The 23,595-nt window shown below is 37.7% G+C and overlaps 1 protein-coding gene across 3 annotated transcripts in view; it reads right to left on the minus strand.

Moving 5' to 3' along the window:
• csmd3b (CUB and Sushi multiple domains 3b) overlaps window positions 1-23,595 on the minus strand; it is a 347,235-nt gene that overhangs the window by 240,834 nt on the left and 82,806 nt on the right. For all 3 annotated transcript variants that reach the window (XM_056741016.1, XM_056741014.1, XM_056741013.1), the window contains exon 3: window positions 10,713-10,825. In XM_056741016.1, coding sequence (XP_056596994.1) covers window positions 10,713-10,825 — 113 coding nt within the window. The remainder of the gene's footprint in view (window positions 1-10,712; window positions 10,826-23,595) is intronic.

Raw genomic sequence — 23,595 nt, forward strand, 5'->3', positions numbered from 1 at the left:
GTCAGCATTCAGTAAAAATGAGCTTAAAAAGATATCAAATTCATATTTCTTGTCGAGTTTTTCTCTCAGGTGGCAAGTAGCCGTGTTATAAGCGGGATAATGTACAAGCAGTCGGCTATTATCACGAAATAAACCCGTCCAGTGTGAAACAAGACCTTCCGCTTCGCGTCGGGTCCTGATCACACTGTACATTATCGTTACTTGATGTTTAGTCATTCCGGCAAGATATCAGCAAGGCATGAGTGAGATAAAAGTTCAACACATTTCCTTGTTAACACAAAGATTATTTGGCCTTTTAAACGGGCATGTTGTATTATGAAAGTGAGATTAATAATGAGTGCTGAACTCGCAAGACCTCTCAAAGCTGTCAAAATCCACCACGGTGAAAGAGAAAAGAGGGCCATCATTGGTGCTCAAGGTGTGTCATTTTTGTCTTTATCATATACTGCAGGAAACGACGGCTCTCGGCTTTGTAATTGTTATTGATGGTGTGGTGATGTTAGTGTGATTTTTGCGCAATCTGTCTACACATCAAGAATCCTGTATTCTACCACAAGGTCACCTTTCTAATCTATTGCATTAAAGGCACGTGCCAAGCAAGCAGCAAATAAAACAGATTTGCTTGAAATCACCTTTAAAAGTAAGGTTTCACTGCATACCACTTGCTGCCACAAACGTATAATAGGAGTCTTTTTTTAACACACTTTTAAGACACTATTATGTTTATAAAGGAAAATGAAATTATTATATAATATTACAATGAACGGTGACAAAGGAATTCGAAAAGGAGTTACCAAACTGACATTATTATAGTTGACGAGAGCTGACTCATAAAAACAATATGGCATTTTAAATCATTTATATGAAAATAATTAAAGGACCAGTGTGTAACTTAGCAGCATTTAGCGGTGAGGTTCAAATTTCAAGCTACAGCTCACTCCATTCCTTCGAAGCACTACAGTAGCAGACACAGGACTAAGATGTCATCACATGTTTTTGCTACTTTCCCGAAGGAGATAACATACGAAACGCGCTTTGTAGAGCAATTTGTCCGTTTAGGGCTACTGTAGAAACAACTTGGTGACCTGCAGTGGACCTGCAGTGTATTTAGAAATTGCTCATTCTTAGGTAATAAAAACATTATGCTTCATGATGCAAGGTCTTTATACACCTGTGAAGACCTAGTTATGTTTATTATATTGCCCTTTTGTCCATAGGTCCTCCAAAAAATTACAAATTGGACCTTTAAAACATTGCAATACAATACAATACTTTATCACGGTTCCTCTTGTTTCCAGACAAAAATAAACTCAGTGGTTTGAGACAATGAGTGTGTAAATTATTAATATATTACAAAATATTTTTTTGGGGTCTGAGCTATTCCTTTAAGAGACTCAAATCCAGCACAAGCACACACACATTTACACAGAGCTCTAATTCCCTCAGTGACTAAAATGTCACTGCAGAGGCAAAGCCACTGCAGGAATATTAAACTACACAGCCCTACATTTTTAAGACCTAAAAGTTAGCCGGGGGGTTACGAGACTCTAAGAGCAAACTCTTTGTTGCATCATCTACACTGAAATAATCTGACGAATGTGACACACTCATTTTGGAAAACTTTAACTGAGGCTCTGCAGAGAAAAGAACTTGCAGTCGGGGCTCTTCTGGTATAATCCTCAACTTTAGTCTGGAGAACAGCAGTGTATACACACTGACTCATGTACAGCACTGCAGTTACAGCTACTGCAGAGAAAAGAGTGTTAGGAAATAGTCAAAATCCAGGAATTTAATTTTGTGGGAAGTTACAGTATTTCCAAAGCCTGGGCAACTATTTTTTATGTTAGTAAATGGAAAATGAAATATGCATAGAAATGTACCAAAATGTTAACGTTATGTCACAAAAGCATGCGATTAATAATCATATCTGACAACACCTTTCTATGTGATTTGAGGCGAAGCACATGCACCTTCAACAATGAACAAACTCTTAAAACCAATAAATTCAGAAAGCCGGTAGCTTCTTTTAAATACTTTTTTTATCTTCTTTTCTAGTACAAATATCAAAAAATTCTTAAATCAAGATACATTTACTTGAGAAAGGGGCCTAAGATATTAAGTCTTGTGAATGGAAAAAAAAAAAAAAAAATATGTTTAAAACAAGCAATAAGAAAGAAAAGTACTAAATTCAATTTTATTTGTGTTAACCCATTGGCAGATTTTTTGCTTGTTTTAAAGATAAACTTACTTCATTTTTATATTTTCTTTCATAAACCACACTAAGAAATGTAAATGAAAAATATGTGCATCAGTTGGACATATTCAAGTTATGTTTACTCAGCATAATTTATCTATGCTCAAGTTGCCCAAATGTTAAACAAACATGATTTTACTATGTAAAAGTTTCATATTTTGATTTTATATTTTGATTTAAAGTTTTTAACTCTTAACTACTTATAAGGTAATGAAACATAAAAGAGGATATTAAGTAAAAAGAGCTTAACGGAACTTCAAGTTTAAAAACATGTCCTACCACAGCCTAACCAAAGGCATTACCGCTTCTGAATAACAGTAACCACAATGCTCAAAAATATAACCAATTCAAGACAACTTAATTCATTCAAGTTTAAATCAAGTAAACTGGACAGGTAGCAAAATTCCTTTGTTTGAATGCAAGACTAAATATCACTCACTTTGTCAAGTAAATGCATTAATTGATTTAGGAATGTTTTGATATTTGTACAAGAAAACATGACAAAATATGTTTTTCAACCTAAATTCTTGCTGCCACCACATGTGGTCTATGTGTGGTCTGTCTCCTCCCCTTTATAATTGCAAAAACATTGCCAAACACTCTTATGCTAATTCATTTTATCTTAATTGAATCTCAATACTAGTCAGGGTGAACAGTTTTCTATCATTTGACCTGATCTTAGATCAATACATCAATCTTAAACCCAAAATAGCTACAGAGGAAACATTCAGAGTCACACAGACAGCCTGAGAATCTGCACCATCTAATCAGACCACAATGCAGGTAATACCGGTGTTTACCAAAGCCTGTCTATGCTACTCAGCAAGTTCATTTCTTGAAGGATTGACCATGGTACCAGCATGCTCAAGAAGAGGTCTAATAGCCCTATAAGAGCAAAGCACAGCAGAAGTAAAAATGAGAAAGCACTAGGGTAAGACGCTGCCCTAAAGGGCCATGACTGGTTGGCACTAATCTTCAATGGGCTCTGCCTCTTTTATCAGCAGGTGCACTTTGAGATGCTGGCTCGGCCAACTCCAACAGATGGAGAATGATGGATACAGTGTGCGAGGAGCAGGGTGACATTCTTCCCAACCCACAATTCCCAGCGAGGGGGTCGAGTCAGAAGAACAAGGTTTGAAGTAGGTCAGAGAAGGATGGTAAAAAAGTTGCTAATTAGAAGAACTGAACAGGGCGACAAAAGGAAGGCCAGACGGCGTGCACAAAAGGCCAAAGAACATCAGTATATGCTGCCAGGAACATAGGCTGCGATGTTAAACACTGTTCAGACTATTTTCTTTGCCCGGTTACAACACATCAGGTGGGCTGGGAAACAGAGACCTCCTGGAGACTTTATAGGGGGATGCGTAATTTTTTTGTTCAAAAACATTTTTGTTGTTTTACTACTCTCTATAGGATTGAGTGGTCGTTTCATCCATACAGATCGATGAACGTATAAGTGAATAAAGAAAAACGAAAACAAATCGTCCAACAAAGAATCAAACAATGTGAATAAATAAAAGGGAGGTACATAGTTTTAAATGAACCATGTAGTGAAATACTGATTCTATTTATCAACACTTAAGTAATGGACTTAATTCCTAAAAGCACAAGAATATAACATCCTTCTGTCGCATCCCTGTGCCAAGTTCCCCGTCATCCGGACTCGATCGATTAAGTATCTCGTCACGTAGCGTGTCAGATTTTTTGGAGGTCAAACGATTTTCCTAAACACCCGGTAATCTGCAACATGCAGCTTATCAAATTGCCAAACTCAGACAAGTAAAGATTTTCAATTGAACTGTGCATCTCATTTTGCGCCCCGAGGGCAAACGATCTTTATTGGATGGCAGCAATTAGCATGCACATGTTTAATTAATTCTGAAGAAGCTTTTGTGTTGGCACAAGAGCTCAAACCTGAAGAACTGAGTGGGACTGAGAGAAAGTAAACTCCTCTTAAAGTATGTCAGGATTTTCTATAGGAAACGCTTCTTGATAATAACAAGAGACGGTTTATCAGAAATCTGATGTTTAGGATGCTGACAGCGTTCTATTCACATTAAACACAATTATTATATCTGTCCTATAAATATACCGTACTTAATTACTTTTGTCTCATCTTCGGGCGCTCATGTTAAGCATTTAGATGTGGATGAAATCAGCATCTGCTACAGTACTAATTGCCTGCATACAAAACAAAACCCTTAAGCTATTTTCTCAGTATTTTCATCAATTAATGAGCTCATCTAAATTTACAAATGTGAAAGATGAGCTTTAGATGACACCACATGTCATTACATAAAACATACTAGAACAATGTCTTAGATATTTTCCCAGTCCAGACATCGCACAATTGAGTTGGAAATGACAAAAGTGCGGTCAATAAGACCAGAACCGGCTATTAAGAAGAGAACAAGATGTTTTAATGGACAAGCTTTGACAGGGTCCTTTGAAATAGGAAACCGGCTAATGGATTAGAAAGCAAGAACTCTAGAGAAATCATTGATCTGAAAATGAAGCGACAAACACTTTTTGCCTTTCCTTCACTTCTATCCTCCAAAACAGTGTTTAAGACACACTTCAGCAGACACTCAGATGGGAGACTTGATTATTGACAGAGAAGGTTTTTACCAACGCTCAAAGATTAGATGCTCTTTGTCACCTGCGGATTCAATTAAAAGTAAATAACGAAGCTGCATTTGATCCTCGGTGCTGAGGAGCTGGATGAGACGGATCCCACCTGCTGTTTTAGTCTGCGGCTCACTGACACGACAGATTTATGTGCTGGTGTAACCAAAACATAGGGATTATCTACAACAAGGTAGAGAAAGTTTGTGTTTTGGGGGATTATCTTAAAGCGGGCATAACACACAGGGTTTCTGTCAATCTCATATTAATCTTGAGTACCTACAGAGTAGTATTGCATACTTCATATCTTTGAAGAGTATTTAGTTTGATCACATTTATAAAAGATTGATACAGCTTTACGATTGTTTCTGGAAACATGCGGGGGGGAGGGGTAGGCTGAACCAAATCACGCGCACAACTATTGTCAACAAAACACAGAAATCAGTTTCACTCACTGCGGTTCTTCTCCGGCATCTTTTAGCGCTGAGACGGCTCCATATATCAGTTTTAAACAATCTCGAAATCCAGCGTTATATCAACAGTTTATATGACATCCATCACCCAAATGCAGTGAACAAATAAACATAAGGGATGAAGAAAAGTTGTTACAAAACAATTTATTTTATATTTAATCATAAATTATAATTTAAAAACAACTGTATAAGAAATGTTATGTTTTGTATATTTTATATAACTAGACTTTTATATAGCTATGCTCCGTCCAAGCAGTCAAAAATAAGTCATTTAAGATGGATAGACAGTAAGGGGCGGAAGTGCATTTTAATTTGTGAGTATGAAGGCACATGAATTTTAAAAAGAGAATGACCCAAATTGATGAACTATTTACAATAAATGCTGCAATATTTGATGAAAAAATAGGAATTGTAATTTTTTATTTCCCTGGGACTTTAACAATTGTAATGGGGAATGTGATGTATTCAACAGCGAGTAAGAAAATTTAAGAAACTATGTGAAACAACTATATAAAAAACTTAATTTTATAAGAAACTATTTTTTACAATATGTGTTCATGCTTATATTATCCAACATATAGTATAACTCCACTTTGACCACCCTTCAATAACACAATAACATCAGACTATTAAAGGAATAGTTCACTTTAAAATAAAAATGTCATGATAATTCACTCCAAGCCGTTTCTTCTGTCGAAAATATATTGAGGCTTATGAGGAAAGATTTCCAGATTTCTTATCCATAGAATGGACTTAAACGGGGTGCTGTTGGTTAAGGTCCAAATTTCACTATCACTGCAGCTTCAAAAGGCTCAACATGACACCAGCCGATGAATAAGGGTGTTATCCAGCGAAAAGATTAGTCATTTTCCAAGAAAATATATATTTTTTTAGTCATTTATAAAAATAAATAAACGGCCTATGCGTCCACGACTACCGTATTACCCAATATCGTTGAAAAGGTTACGCGTGTTGTAGATTTCAAAAGATTTAAACATCCCTGATATGCACACGAAATGACCATTTTAAACAATAATCTTGCACTTGCATTATAATACAAATAACGTGTCATTCACGTGACCTTTCCAACATGATTACGTAGTACGTGTAGTCATGGACGGGCATCATGGAGGCACTCCGAGGCAGTCCAAGCCATACTGGAGTGCTGAATTGTCTTTGAAATTTAACCAAGGCCCCATTTGTGTTTTGTTAAACTGCATGAGGAGATGAGACTCTAACATACTCCCCAAGACACATATATTCCCATAAGGAGAATAGGGAAAACCCTTTTAGACAATGCACCTTTCACCGGCCATTTTCCCGTCCATAAACTAGCAAAAGTGGATTCGGACACGCCCTAAGTGCACTTGCTCCCTTCCCTATAGTGCCCATTGTGCAATTTTAGCACATTATATGTCGCCAAAACAAATTCCTTGTACCTGCAAACATTCTTTTTCTGATTGCGGTTTTGTTTAAACTGTGTGGAAAATAAATAAAAGGGAGACAAAGTTGACTCAAAAGTAAAGAGTTAAGATTCAAGAACATAACTTTGTTTACATAACACACTTCAAAGAGGGCATTGTACACTAATACAATGTTTTTTTGCGAATCCTCTAGTCCCAACCCCAGCTTTTAAATATTACACTTCCTTCTAGTTTTATTGACCGCTCTTCTCTGAATTGGTTCTTTAGCCATCGTAAAACAGAAAATTGTATCTCTGATCGAAAATCCATAACAGGCATTAACTCAACCAAAAATCCATCATAGCATTGCGGTCACAAGATCTCACTTCAACAATAACATCATCACAGCTCCAGAAATACCCAGTCAATTTGTCAGTCATAATTAGCACGCAACCTCGATGCCGAATCGCCCTTTCCTCAGAACTTCGGCTGCAGATGGTGGGTAACACTGCAGGTTATTGAACATCTTCGTGTTAATTTGCCGTTAATTATGGCAAAGTGTGAGAGACAGTCTGTTGTCACTCAAAATGAAGTGACAGCAGACTGAAGAGGTCACCAGAAGCTCTTGTAATAAAGCAGCGGCTACTCATTACCGCTGGGAAATGATCTTCGCAAATAAGCCTGAAGTAAGACGCCAGTATAAATTAATACAATTAATTTCAACCTGGAAATATGCTTGGAGAAGGCAAGCATGTTAGGCCAGTGCTGGATAGTCATTAGTGAGGATATTAAATATTCCAGACAAACAGGAAAGCATCAAATTGAAAAGTAAAGGCAATCTGGGGACAGAGAACATTGACTTCCCGGGACCTTTGGCAGTGGAGCAAATCCGCCTTATTGAGTCAAATGTGCTCGTAAGCAACAGTAAATTCATTAAATACCATGCAGAGGACAGGAAAAGAAATATCCTACCACTTATATTAGATATATTAGGTATGGCTGTGGATGGCGAGGTGAGAGAAAATCGCTTGGGGCTTTTGCCTTAAACTGTGTTTCACTCCTTTCCTTGTAAGCGCTCCTCAATGTGACACCTTCATGAAAATGGAGACTTATGTAAAGTAAATCAATCCGCCGTTTTGGATTCTTGGGTTCAATGCTGAAACCTGCACAGTTTGGTTTTGAAAAACAGCTTAAGGGTTCTGCTGGTGTGGATAAGAGAGAAAGACGAGCAGTGAAGTCTTGCTTACGCTCCGTTTATAAACACTGCAGTTTTACAAAACACGAAGGGGGCCTTGGATCAATTTCAATGACATTCCAGTCCTAGAAATATACAAATTGAACAGAGATTTGGATTATTAATATGCCAATGTCATAAATGACATTAAAAACTGCTTTTATTGATCTCAAGAAAAAAATCTTAATCTGAGGGCCAAAGAAAACCACTGCATGTACTGTATAGCCCTTTTAGTCTGGGATGAATTTTTAATAAAGATAGCATATGTCATTAATAATGAGACGCCATTTAATATTTATATACCGAATGAAAACCTCTACATTCAAGAGTTTCAAAGGTCCCACAGAAATACAAGACATGTCCCTTCAGGAGTGAAGTGCACCGATTTGGTTGTAGCTCAATAGACCTCCTCAGGATTTCTAGACCCGGCATGTCGTAAAAGATATTTTACCTGTGCCGGCCCTCGTGAGAACAATAGCTTCAGGCGTGTATTTACAAGTGTAGAAACAGAACTGCTGACTTCCTCTTTGAGAACCCGGTTTCCCTGGTGACAGAGGAAGTGTCTTTGAAATCAACACGTTCTAGACCCACAACACTTTTAGATAACTGTCTATTTGTCACGGTGTGGAAAGAATAGAACAGCCCAAAATCCTTCAGGAAACATTCTTAACTTTTTTAGCTGTTTGTGCATTTTTTCCTCTTCTGTCATGCGTTTTTTAAGTTATTCAACATTTCCCATCTGATGCAAGCATATACAGGGAGAAAAACACAAAGCCAGTGGTGCTTTGTGGTTAGAAAAATGTGTCAGGATGGGTTTGTTTCGGAATAAATAGCGCTCAAAATGAATGGAAAGTTATTCTGGGTTTACTTTCACGGGAGATCTAAAAAAGTTCATTAAGTACCGAAGCACCAACTCTCCTCTTTAAAACATTCCGATGCCAAAACTAAAGAAAAAAACATCTCTACAGGTAATCCAATTGAGAAAAAAAGCTTAAATAAAATAAAAATGCGAAATAGGGACAATGACATGAAAATCTCTGGTAAACAAATAACTAAGAGGTCAATTCAAAAGAATTGTTTTATCTTTTAAAATGAGTGTCAAAAGCTTGTTCTCCAGTATAAGAGACTTGTAACATCTCAGACATTCACATTATCAATGCAATTGACATTTAACTCAGACTCCACCCCAAATCCCATCCTCAATCCTCTTGTGTAAAATCATCAACCGTCCTCTACTCTGCATGAAAAGTTTATTCAACCCAACATTTCTGGGACAGACTGCTTGATAAGACTATCTTTATCCGTCTTATCTGTTTGGCTATCTTTAATTTTCCTTGATTTTGAATATTCCCTAATTTCGTTCGCATGGAAAAATACAAGTGGCGCATTAGAGTTAGCTGAGCTCTCCTTGTCTGCATTGCAACTAGACGGACATGGTCCGTCGGTTTCACGGTGAAACAGAGATTTCGCCCTGACAACCTATGAAACTCCGTCTGAAATTACGAAGCATGACTAAATTGTTTTTGTGAAGGCAGTGTAAGACTGTGTTCAGGCATAATGATGATGTTTCTAGCTACAAGTAACCTGATCGTCCAGACCAGATCTGGAGTGCCTTGTTGTTCTAAATGCAATTTTCCTGTTGGATTATGTTTCCATCCTATATATATTTCATAATTTTTTTAAGTATGTTTGTCACTGAGTTTTGAAGATACATAATATAGCAAATAAAAAGCATTACAAAGTGCACATCAAAACAGCATTCAATCTTCATTGTTGCTCTTAATGCAAAACTTTAAATGAGTGCTGAATTTTGATAATGCCATCATTTACATTATAACAATAATTATGGCCTTTAATATCACGATTATTGTTAATACCTATGTATTGTGACTACGAAAAAAAAAATCATATTTATTTTAAAAAAGTAATTCATATTATTAATTTTACTTAGCATGCACATCTAAATGCCAACCTGTATCTTAAGTATATTTAAGTAAATTACAAAAATGAATTTCGGAATTGGTCAAATATAAGATTAGGGGCCACAGTTTATTGAGTACAGAGGTCTCAGGAAGTAGTGAAACAATTTCTCCTGTATTGTTTGATCCAAAATATGAATCTAATGGAGGCTGGGGCTGTGGCACCAAACCACAGTAAATGATGTTTTAGTCTAAGACAGAATACCTCAAATCACAATAATAGACCAACAGAGCATCTCTGCTACAGACCAGCAAGACAACGCTCATCTCTCTGCGACAAACATAGTCCCAAAACTATATTCTACGAATGTTTGGTTATTTGAACCCATTGTTGGGTGAAAATTAAAAACGCCAACAGTTGGCTTAAATTAACCCAGAATATGATTATATTTGACCCAACAATGGGTTAAAACAATCCAGGATTTTGGGTTGAGACAACCCTGCACAGGTTGAAATAACCCATATTTTAGAGTGTAATGAGTGTATCCGCATAATACATTAAAAAAGGGACACTCACTGTTAGTTAAAATGTAATATTTTTTTAAAAATGTCTTTATAAGGAAAGACCTTCAAAAAGTAATGTGATTTTTTTGATGGCTAGAGATGAGGTCTGTAGTGAGAGACCACTTCATCATTATGATTGGCACAGGTTGCAGGATAGCATTTAACTTGTCAAGCAAAGTAGACCAGATGTAGATTTCACTAATATATGCAAGAAATAACAATAGCTTAACAAGATCTTACCTTCATAATACATTTTAAAGCCGTGCGCGCTCACTGCGAAATCACTGGTGAGTCTCAGGGAGAACACAGACCCAGTGCTTGTGACGGGAGGTGGGATTTGGAAACCCGTTAACCTACAAAGAGTAAAAGAAGAAAAAAGTTAGAAAAATCCCACACATAAGCACTTTAAAAGGAAACGTAACACCTTATATCACATTTAGAAACTCTCAGCAGTGTGCACGCTGTGTTCTGTTCTAGAATAAAGGAATGCAGAGAACGACTACACAGAAGTGATTAAATGTCATTCAAACTTTATATTAAAATGTGCCAGACAGACACTTTGTTGAATGTGTTGTACCAAAGAACATTCAATACTTTAAAGGAGTGTGAAACAGCAAATATTGTTTATTGATATTATGGATAATTTGTGTAATTTCGTATTTCTAGATTCAATAGTGACTTTATATTTATTTGCCTGTTACATGTCTTATATTTTGTCAATGGTTTTGGTTAAAACAATTGTTGGATTAGTGGCTAAAATGTTTGAATTAAAGTAAACGTAAAATGGACATAAAACGTTGCAGTAGAAACCATTCCGGTGTTTGATAAAAATCTAAATTCCTCGTTTGATACAATCCAGCGAACACTCAGAATCTCTTGACAACATTCTGCCCTGACTATAGTTAACACCCTCTTATCACATATCTTCATGGATGAAGATTAGTCATGGTGAAAATCCCCAATGTTTTTACAGCTCTGTTTTGGATAAAGAAAAGTTTCAAAAGATTATCAAAATGATGTTATGAAAAGATTTCAACGCTTGTCCCATTTTTCTACAGACTTTGTTATACAGCATCTTCCTTTATTGCTTCAAACATTCATAGTAAAATTAGACTGTTGAAACACATTTCAAGTTTCCATCGATATATTGAGCAATGACACACAGATCGAGCTGTTACACAGCTATTTACCTAATTAAAAAAAGATCAGTGCTCATGAGACCATGCCTAAAATATAGAAAACATAGTGTGAAGATGAAGTGGATGCAGCCATATTTAGTTCAAACTCAATGGCTTCTCTCCAAGGGTTCATTTTATTGCATATTAGTGACTGATGTGTCAACACTGCACCTTCACATAAATGCAAGGACCCTACTGTACATAACTACGGTAAATAATCCCCCATGGTCACATGTTAGTGAAAAATAGACATTTAGTCAAACATCACCTTTTGGATATCCATTCCACACACCTTAAACTTTGTTATACAAGCCACCAGCATGCTACAGAATTCAGGTAGTGACAAAACACACATGCAGAAATGCATTGAGCTTTGTGTGTTAGCAGAACTGCCGGTTATCTCTGTTAAAAAACAACAAGAACGATAAGGTCCGCAACGTGTTAAGAGCCAAACATTTGAAAATGTGTATGTGGGCATGCTTGAACTTGTGTGTCAGCTAATGTGCATCACATGGACAGAATTCCTTGTGTTTATGCTAATGAACACACACAGGGGTTGAACTATTTATGAATGCTGAATCATAATATCCTCAGGACACTGCATGGATTTTAGTTTTAATAATATTAACCTTTAAACTTGTCATAAGCTTCATAGACCTTGGAGAATGGATTAAGAGACCTATATTCCCAAACATTATGTAAATCCAGACATGACCCAATTGAATCTTAACAAAAAATAATCTTTATTGTTCACTTCAAATATTTATCCGATAATATTAATAAGGCAAAATAACAAACATCACATCTTAAAACTCTTGCGTGTATTAGATAAGGAAAGAAAGAAAAACTACAGGGAATTGCAGTTGCTATGAGGCTTATAATCAAAACATCAATTCAAGACCCATAAAAACAAAAAACAGGGTTTGTGCAAAACTGCATCATGGGAAGTGAGGTAAAACAAAGAAATCACCTGCTTGTGTTTTCCTGGCAAATTCTGCCTGAATAATGCCGGCTGTCTACCACTGACTAAATTGCTATGCTTATTACCAGATAAGTTATCATTATCCTTGAGGGACAAAGGAATTGAGTTGGATTTGTGAATCTCCAGGACGATCCTAATGAAGTGTGTGAGTGTGATTCAATCGTTTTTATACGGTCCTGCAAAGTGGACACATCACCCCTTCATCATCTACCGTCTTTATTTTACCATTATTTACTGAGAGTCAACGGTATACAGATATTCAATCAATCGCACATCAATCGCCTATATCCTTTAAATAATCAAGCTAAAGTTCTTCTCACATATTTGTACATTTAAGAATTTACACCAATGCACTGCAAATAAAGTTACTTATCCAGATAAATTCACTTTTAGTAACTCACTGTTTAAGGGATAGGTCACCCTAAAAAAATCATAATTTATTCAAACCTGTATATGACTTTTTCTTCTGTGGGACACAAAAGAAAATATTTTGAAATTGTCTAAGTGGTTTTGTGTCTATACAATGGAAGTCTACGGGGACCAATGTAATTTGGTTACCAACACTGTAAAGAAAAAAACTTGATTTACTCAGTTCAAAATAATTAAGTTATATCGACTCAAAAAGCTACTTTTATATAACTTAGAAATTTAAGGCAGCTGAATTTGTTGATTTTTTTATAGCGAACGTTCTTCAAAATATCTTTTGTATTCTGCAAATAAAAGAAGAAATAAGTCATATATGTTTGGAATAACATGAGGGTGAGTAAATAATGAAATATATATATTTTTTGAGTGAACTGTCACTTTTTTATTGACTGAAAAAGGCCATATCAAATACTGAAATACATTTTTAGGAGGAAAACTTTTTTGCTTAGTAATAGTGTACTTTTGACACTACTTAGTAATGTAGTGTCAAAATCATTCATTTTGGTGAAATTAGGTGCCTCATATTAAATCATATACTATATCACACATCATACATTACCTACAGATGTTTCATAATTTGTATTGTTATGATTACTTTAATGCTCTTTTCCTATAAGACTTTAGCCCGAATTACACAGACAGGGTGACAAATAAAGTTTTATTTTTACAGTAAAATTTTTGTGTGTTTGAACATGGGATTATGTTTAAAAGGTTAAAAGAGATCAGTGGCGCGTTCGCAAAGTCCATCCATCCCCAAGGGCTCGGCTAACTGCTTTTTTCGACTACTGCGTGAGTTGGAACAAATCTATCTCCTCACTCTGCCCTCAGCCAAAACAGTCGGGTGCCTCTCCTCTCTGTTGCTCTTCAGATGATCATCGGCTCTTAAATCGCTTGGACATTCTGCTTTTGGCGTGAGAACAGGCTGCAAACTCCTCTGTCTCGAAGCTCCCACCACCAATCGACTCGAGCTGCAGACTTTAAAAGGCTTCATACTGACAGGGTCAAAGACCAGCCTGCCATCGGAGTTCGGATTAAAAGGACACTTTAACCACAAAACCAGTCAGAAAATGAATTGCTGTGAAGGCAATAATGCTCCAGCATCAAACCTTTGACCTGAAGCATTTGAGAAGATGTTCAAAAGGCAAGAGAGCGACAGCAAAGATGCGCTAAACAGTTATGCCTGTTTTAGTACAAACACGCTTCCATTGTTAAAGGGATGAAAGTTCATCCAAAAATGAAAACTCAGCCATCATTTACTCACGCTCTTGCCATTTCAAACCTGTATGACTTTATTCCAAAGAACACAAAAAATATTAAAGATATTTTAAAGCAGTACCCATTAACTTCTATTGTATGGACCCAAAACCAATGCAAGTCAATGGGTAGCGCCGGCGTTTGGCTACCAACATTCTTCAAAATATCTTCTTTTCTGAAATGCACATGAAAGTCAGTCTTATGGGTTTAAACAGGTGTGTAAATGACGAAAGAATTTTCATTTTTGGTCGAACTATCCCTTTAAGCACATTGTAAATCGGGCCATTTTTACAAAACTCAAGCCTGTTAGCTTGATGAAATAAATTCTTATTTGGTTCTTGCCATGCACAAAATGCATGTAAGATCAGGAATCACATCATGCACACTGCAGGAAGCATCAGTTTCAATAGTTTCAGATTCAGGTAAGAATATGAGGTGTCTCAAATGCTTGGGTTAGACTAAAGGGTCTGATCTACTCAGATATTATATGTTTCAGGCTGTTGTTGCAGATCTATTGGGAGTCTAAGCAATTATGAACGGGTAAAATCACATTTGAGTAAAATTTCTCTTTTAAAAGTACTTTCCTCTTAGCTTGCAATTTATCAGAGCACAATATTCAAACTCATTGATATTTAAAGCTTTATTGATTTCCTCCCATTAAAAGGCCCCCTGTGTTACAGCATAATGCAATTCCAGATTGAAGGTGCAGCTTCTCTGCTTATTCGATTGTGCTCCTCTCGCTGCGGTTACGTGAAACCACTTTGTGAAAAGTAAAGCAAGAGACGAGAGCCGAGACGGATGGGTTTAATAAAGATATTTAAACCATGTTACAGGGTCTCTCAAACTGAGGGACCTGAAGCACCAATGCACTTGATCCCAAGACAACACTCTTCTTTCACTGGTGATCTAAGCAGTGGTCAAACCACAATAGCGCTTATTGATTTTATGTACCCGCAGGGCATAGAGCAGTTTACACTGGGAACATACAGTTATCTTTGACAGAACTGGTGAAGACAGATTTAGATTACGGCCCTTTTACGTGACTGGAGTGAGGGCTTCAACGCTCGGGTGACGCACCGCTCTGACCTCATTGCAGATAGCTTCACACAAAGGCAATTTTACGAGCTTTCTAATAGCAGGAACTGGAAAATGTCCGCACAGTAAACCGTGGAAACGTGTATTTAATCTCAGAACAGAAAAAAAGTCCTGGCGATTGCTTTGATACATCACAGGAATAAAAAAGGATCTGTCAGATTGTTCCGTCTCAGGATGCTTGTGGTGAATTTAAATGAGCAAAGTGAAGAGTCTTGATGCTGTGGGAAACAATAAGATAAATATAAATGAATAAAACAAATTCTGAAATGTTTGAGATCTCTTCATAAGCTTTGACAGTTTTTAAACATTTATGTTGCTAGTTTACTTTCACATACAGTGCTGCTAAGGCAAAACCGTGTGGGGAAAAATCACAAACTCATCTGCAAAACTGGCCATTTAAATGCAAAGACATATACATTGCAAATGTCTTGTTATTTGGATAATAATCACTAGCTCTGCTTGGAAAGAACTGGGGTTAAACTGGAAATTGTTTGAACTTTGAGCCCCACGTTACAACATTTGACTGAGGGGCTTTGAGGGGGTTTACGCTGCAGCTAGTAGTTCAGTACAGGGTTCACTGAATCGGCAACACTGGCATGAGTAATGTGAAAAGGCCTTTACAGTAAGTGGGGAAAAAAATGGCTTGTGGTCTTTTTTACTGCACATTTTACAACACATTACAGACCTCTGAAAATAGGATTAGTTATCTAAAGGACGCGTTGAAGTTCAAAAAACGGCTTTCACAATCATCATAATCACTGTGGCCTGTGATTATGATGATTGTGAAACACGTTTTTTACACATTAGTAGTTTAACACAATAACTACAGCGGTGAAGTCTAAAACCTCCACCACTGCACCAGAAACTGTAACTTTGACATAAATGGGGTCAATTATGAAACTGTAAAGGTTTTCCTGTCTTTAATAAACAACAATAACATTTTTCTCTCCACATTTAAAGGGAGAGATCACTCCAAAAATGATTGAAATTAACAATTTTTTATGTTATTCCAAACCTGCATGACTTTTTTTCTTCTGGAAAACACAAAAGACCTTGGTATAAATACAACATTGGACCCCACTGACCTCCATTGTATGAAGTGAACACAAAAGCTGTTTATAAAATTGTGTTCTACAGAAGAAAGAGTCAATAAACAGGTTTTTACTGACATGATGACCGTGGTTTTATTTTTCCTAAATGTATGGCCCTTTTTGATATCGACAAAGCCAAATTGTATTCTCTAAACGTTCAGTATGCACTCTTTACGCGCGTCATGGTCACATTTGATGTTTAATTAAGCTGTTTGTTATTCATCATAAATTCCGAAATAACAATTGTGCCATTCATAGCGAAATTCACATTATATTTATTTACAAATGAGGCTGTCTTTGGTATTAGGTAATAACTGCCACGATTGGACACAGATGAATGCTTTTTTTGGGTATGAATATACATACTCGCCCACACACACAGTGTTTGGCAGTGTTTTTTACTATATTGACATTTATTTATAAAGGCGCAAAGACATTATTATCTTTGATTTAAATTAACATAGTTCTTCCTATGCCAGCTATTTGGTCACCGGAAAAATATTTTATATAAAGTAGAGTTTCATTTACATTTACATTTAGTCATTTAGCAGACGCTTTTATCCAAAGTGACTTACAGGTGGGGTAGGCAATAGAACCAATTGGGACGACAAAAGTACAACAAAAGCATAAGTGCAATCAAAAAAAGAGGACTGGTCCATACAACCTAACACAGTATACAGAACCATTCATTCATTAATATATATTTTTTTAAGAGTGGAGAAGAAAATAGAGTTCAGTTCAAAATAGAGTTCAAAACAGATCAGTCAGATGTTGACGGAAGAGCTGTATTTTCAGACGTATATACACTACACAAAAACGAGAATAAACAGAAAACCAGCAGTGGATAGCAGCACTATAAGTCCTTGACAACTGGCCATACATTAACCTGTGCCCTTTTCAACATCTCATCATGTCAGACATTACTGGTAAATATGAATATAGGTGCAGGGGGCTCAGGGTTCAGACCGGCTTTCGCTCTAATGAAAACAGATGATATCATGGCCCACCAAAAAATGTAATGCATTCAAATGGGCGAAACAGTCCATAAATCTTCATTTGTCAAGATGGGTCTTGTTGACAGTCATTCAGAACTGTGGCCTCACTCAAAGGTCTGTCTTATACAACGGAGAATTTATGCAATTGTCATGATTGTTGAAGAGAAAAAAAGCAACCTGCTACTTTCTTCTTTTTATTTTTTCAAAAACAATTTTGTTCTGCCATAATTGAGAGTTACTCAAACTGACAGTTGTATAAACTGACGATCCAGGATAATAACTAAGCATTTTGAAATCTAAAAGGAAAGTTTCTCAAAATGCAATTTTCTGAACGTTTTTGACAAATGACAACGTCGCAACAAAGAAATGAAAGCTTGGCTAGGTAAAAAACTTTTCTGCCTTAAACATTCTATAAGTTCTAGAGTACCTGAATAATCTCTTGGTGATCAATAGAAGTCAGACCTAATGAGATATACTCTAATGTTTTAGTCATTAGTAAGATATTAGTGACAACAATAACAGTTTTAGCTTATTTTTTTGTTTGTTTATATAAACGATTGTGACCTTACACAGTCCTCAGTAATACCAAAAATATTTACTATTTGCTAACATGGCTAGCGTAAAGTATCATCTGCTTACATCCATAAATATCTTGCACATCCGAAGAACAAAATAAAATGTATCACATCAATGTTGTCATGAAATAACAATGAGGCTCACAGATAAATCATTTTGAATAAACACAGTAATATTCCCTAAAATCATTAGACACCATTTTAACTGAGCAGTTCTATTTGTGAATATGAAATAACCACTTTGCCAGTCCTTCTCTTTTTCTCTGAAAATGTCTGAACACTGGTTTGTTACATCAGTCACAATTAAACGTCCTAATAGCCTGTTTTAATCTCACAGGTGAAATTGAACGTATCAAAGGTTAAAGCGCAAAACCGTTCTGAACAGCCCACTCTTTTATCATATTTTGGAATTACCTCACATGACTGCGCAGAACAAAAATGTCACAGTTTAACTGTTCATTTTACAATGTGCTTTAGATTACGGCTTTCTCATATAATTTTGCAACAGGGGAAGAGAATTGGACATTTGAGATGGTGTGGCGCAACGCAACACTGCCAAAATTGTCAATTGTTCTGAAGCAAACAAGTTGAAAACCCCATATATTGTGTTTTACTTTACTATAATTATATATTATATACTTGTGTTTCCTAACCATCTATGACTTCATCAGACAAGCAATGTTTTAGATCATCAGACTAGCTGTACAGAGACATTAAGGGAACACAGGACAACCGCATGGTTGAGCGATATGAGCGTTACCTCAAGAACAGGTTTTTCTCACCATATCTGTGACTGCTCATTAAATCAAGAGTTGTACGTTCTAGGCCCCTAAAGAAATCTCAAAACTATGTGTCAAACTATGGACGTCTGAAGCCCGGCCAGCTGCTGTTGCTGCAGCTCACTAGCCCAGATTAAAACCCTTCTGTTCCCGCTATATCTGCCTAGCCAGACGTACAGACACACAGGCGTACTGCCTTATCAAAACCCACATTCCATCAGCACCATACTCTCTCGCAGTGGGGGGAAATTGCCTACATTCCACCCCAGCTCCCCCCGTCTCCCCACCCCAAAGCAATCTGCTGTTGAGGACAGTTCCAGTCGTCCACTCGAGCAGACCTTGCTATTTAAGTGTAACCTTCTGTTCGCTAACATGGACACGGATTCACTTGCCTGACTAATGAGCTTGGGATTTAAGACACCGAGTAGGTTCAGCTTCTGGATCAAAGATTTAGTTTGCTATGTTTATCAGGACAATGGTTTTTCCTTACATATATATTTTTTGAAGTAAATATGACTATTTTGATTGGATCTTACAGTAGCTCCTCTTCTAAACTTTTGATCGCACTGTATTGTTAGCTCATCTCTGTAAAATGGAGAGACCTGTCTACTTCGGCTCAGAATGAATGACTCTATCTAGAATCAGATTGGAAGCAATCAAGCAGGGAAGTTTTGATAACAAAGCCGACCTCCAGTGCAATGTGCAGCGGGTTGAGGGGGCAGCCGTCACATGCTGTATGGTCTCATGAATGAACCTCGGATTGCTGAATGGCACTGTCACCCATCTTTTTAAGGCAGACAACAAAACACAATTCAAGTCCTGACGTTTAAATCGTCACTGGAGGTCTGTAAAGGACAGACAGGCTCTTTGTTCTAGAGAAGCCACATGCCAAAATACAGTATCTGTTCACGAATCAGAAAGCAGTCACCTGTAAAAACCATTAACTAAAGAATGGATTCCAATAACACACTCTCTCAAAGTCTAGTTTTTAGTAGTCATTTCTATTTTATTGACACTGTTAGGTAGACAAAAACTGTAAATACTAGTAATGAATGCATTTGGGAATGCATAATATGTGCACTGCATAGGGAATTGAACCCATGACCTTGTTGAGTCAAGTCTCATGCTGTACAACTTGAGCCACAGGAATCTTCCATGTTGTAGCAGTCTGGGACCTGACTGATGCATATGGCCAGACAAAAAAAGAGACATGCTGTTCTGTCGTCCAGATTAAGGCTACTTCAGAGCTACACCTATAGAAACTTGCTGATATGGTTGGCTGTTTTTGCACTAATACCAAAATCATATATTTTTAATAAAAGGCCAGATCTTGCATTTTGCATCCATCAGATTCCAAATAAAGATAGAAAATGCGTTTGAAGTATCTTTGTTCGTTTCAATTTCCAAAAACACATTATATTCCATTATTAAACTATAATCTTTGATTTAATTTTCATGAAACATTCAGCTATAATAACCTGTGACATTACTATGATTACATTGACTTTGATTGTGATCATACCACCCACTTCAGCTCTGTTAACGAATTATTAAAATGATCAGCTTTTCAAATAACATTTGGGAGCAATTATGAAAATATCTCAATAAAACTGCAATCCAAAAATTAAGAATCCGAATACTATAAAAATTCATCATCACTATACTTGACATTAATTATCAGGACAAGATGCAATTTCAAACACAATTAATGGCGTCTTCCATTTACTACTGCACTGCTCAGCTCAACCCATTTGCAAGTATAAAGAAAAGACATTGGACTATTTTCTTTCAAAATTAGTTTAATAAAATTATAAAGATTAAACAGGGCCAGTCTATCTGTAAAAATAAATGGGAATGAATACATGATAGTTATACATTTATACAAAGATTAATTTTCAAAGATCAAAAAGATGGATGGATGGACGGACGGACGGACAGACAGACAGACGGATGGATGGGTGGATGGTTGGATAGATGGATGGATGGATACAGTAGATGGATGGATGGATGGATACTGTAGATAGATGGATGGATGGATGGATGGTTGGATAGATGGATGGATGGATACTGTAGATAGATAGATAGATAGATAGATAGATAGATAGATAGATAGATAGATAGATAGATAGATAGATAGATAGATAGATAGATAGATAGATAGATAGATAGATAGATGATAGATAGATAGCTAGATAGCTAGATAGCTAGATAGATAGATAGATAGATAGATAGATAGATAGATATATGATAGATAGAGGGATGTATTTACGAAATGTGCTCTGTAGAGCGGTTTGTCCGTTTAGGGCTACTGTAGAAACAACATGGCAAATTCTTTGTAAGAGGGGTAGATAGAAATAGCTCATTCAAAGGTAATAAAAACATAACGCTTCATTATGTAAGGTCTTTATACACCTCTGAAGATCTAATGATATATATTATATTGCATTTCTGTCAATAGATCCTCCAAAAGCCATTGTGGAAAACATGAATTCCCCAACAAGAACTAATGACTGTGAATCATTAACTCCAGAAGAGAAATTCTATTAGATCTACTTACCAAGTCTCTGATTTTAATAATCCATGATCTGATAATTGCCACCAGTGACTGTAAGTATCGCCCTTTACAACCATATCTTCAAATATTTCATCCAAATAATATCTGAGCATTATATGAACGGATTTTATGAACAATATACCTTGTTATTGTCATTGCTTTCATTGCCTTAACGATTGCGATATCTTACCAGAGTGTAACAATAACAATGTTAATGAAAATTATGTAAATGGTACTAAAGACAATGACAATAAAATAACAATTAACAGCCCTCTTCATTACAGAAGGGTTTGTTAGGTTACAGATATCCCCACAAGCTTCTCAAGTTCTCTCATCCACATTCATAAGAAAAACACGCCAGTATCTATTCAGACATGACCTTAAGGTTACAGGTGCTTTTAGAAACGTGATAAAAATATGTTTGTGATTCTCAATTTTTTCTTCGGTTCATTTCAAGTAATGATAAGTGAGGAAAATCTAAGATTTTAGGGGGAGGAAAGTCCATTAGCTCAGAGTCTATTCAAATGGTGCAATTGTCATGGTCAATACACAGGCGAGACCCAATTGCGGGGTGAACAAAAGATTTTATTGGAGAGACAAAGTCAATAGCACAGGGAAAGTCCAAAAACTCGGGGCTTTATCACAGCGAGATGAGGCCGACTTCCGGGTACCGGTAGACCGGTAGTAGAGGCGCAGCTCAATTCCGTGCGAGACAGAATCCCGGGTACCGGTAGGTTGGTAGTAGAGGCGCAGCTCAATCCCGTGCGGGGTTTCGTGAAACACGGAAGAGTAGTCCCGGGGCGTCAGATCGAGCTGTAGGAAAAAGCCCCACAGATTAGACGAGGAAGGCAGATGCCACCGGTTGGTGTACTCACAGGCAGGCGTGGAAGCGTGGAGAGAAGCTCGAGAAAAACTGTGACAAGGTAGTACACGACAGACTAGGCAGGAACAAAATAAAGACTTCTTTAGACGAGCCGCAGCTACGTCTAGGGCAGTCTGAACTGGCAAGATACAATGCAACGGTCAGACAACGGACAACAGATACAGAGGGGTAATATAGGAAACTTAACGAGATAACATGGTTAACAGGTGTGATGGAGTTAATGAGCTAGAAGTGAGATTGAACAGGTGTGTGAGCATGAGTGGAAAATCACCCGTGTTGGGGAATCCTAAGGAAACACGGGGGCGGGGAGAGAGACGTAGACACTGAGCACGCGGTTAGCGGGTAGCCAGCCTCGTGCTCAACAAACAACAACACACCCACGTGCAGAAGAAGTCCCGATCCGACCTGGGTCGTGACAGTACCCCCCTCCCCACCAGCGCCACAGGGCGATCAGGGAGGGGGCTTACCTTGCCTCCGGTGGAACTCCACTATCAACGACCGGTCCAACACATCTCGCGAGGGAACCCACGACCTTTCTTCTGCGCCATAACCCTCCCAGTCCACTAGGTATTGGAAACCCCTACCCCGACGGCGGACATCAAGTAACTTCTTGACGGTATAAACGGGGACGCCATCCACCAGACGAGGCGGGGGGGGGGTGGGTTGGGAACTGGCCGGATTAAGGGGGGAGGTGACAAAAGGCTTGACCCTGGAAACGTGGAATACAGGGTGAACTCGACCAAGAGTCGGAGGGAGCTTGAGTCGTAAGGCTACCGGATTAACCACCTTGGTGATCCGGAATGGCCCTATGAACCTGGGCGCCAGCTTACGAGAAGGCGTCCGGAGAGGCAGATCCTTGGTAGAAAGCCATACCCGTTGACCACACACATAGGCAGGAGGAGAGATCCGGTGGCGATCGGCCGCTGACTTGGTTCTCAGATTGGTTTGGGCCAAAACCTCTCTGGCCCTCGTCCAGGTCCGATGGCAACGCCGGACGAACGCCAGAGCTGAGGGAACCGCAGCATCGAGTTCCTGGGAGGGAAACAGAGGTGGTTGATAACCGAGTGCACATTCAAAAGGGGACATACCTGTGGCAGAGGCAGGGAGGGAGTTGTGAGCGTATTCCACCCAAGAGAGCTGTTGACTCCAGGAATTAGGGTTGTTAGATGACAGACAGCGGAGTCTCCGTCCGAGATCCTGGTTGGCTCGCTCACATTGTCCATTGGTCTGAGGATGAAAACCTGAAGACAGACTCGCTGAGGCCCCGATCTGTCGACAGAACTCCTTCCAAAACCGAGAGGTAAACTGAGG

Source organism: Triplophysa dalaica, chromosome 25 (assembly GCF_015846415.1).
Source record: "Triplophysa dalaica isolate WHDGS20190420 chromosome 25, ASM1584641v1, whole genome shotgun sequence".
NCBI classification, from domain to species: Eukaryota; Metazoa; Chordata; class Actinopteri; order Cypriniformes; family Nemacheilidae; genus Triplophysa; species Triplophysa dalaica.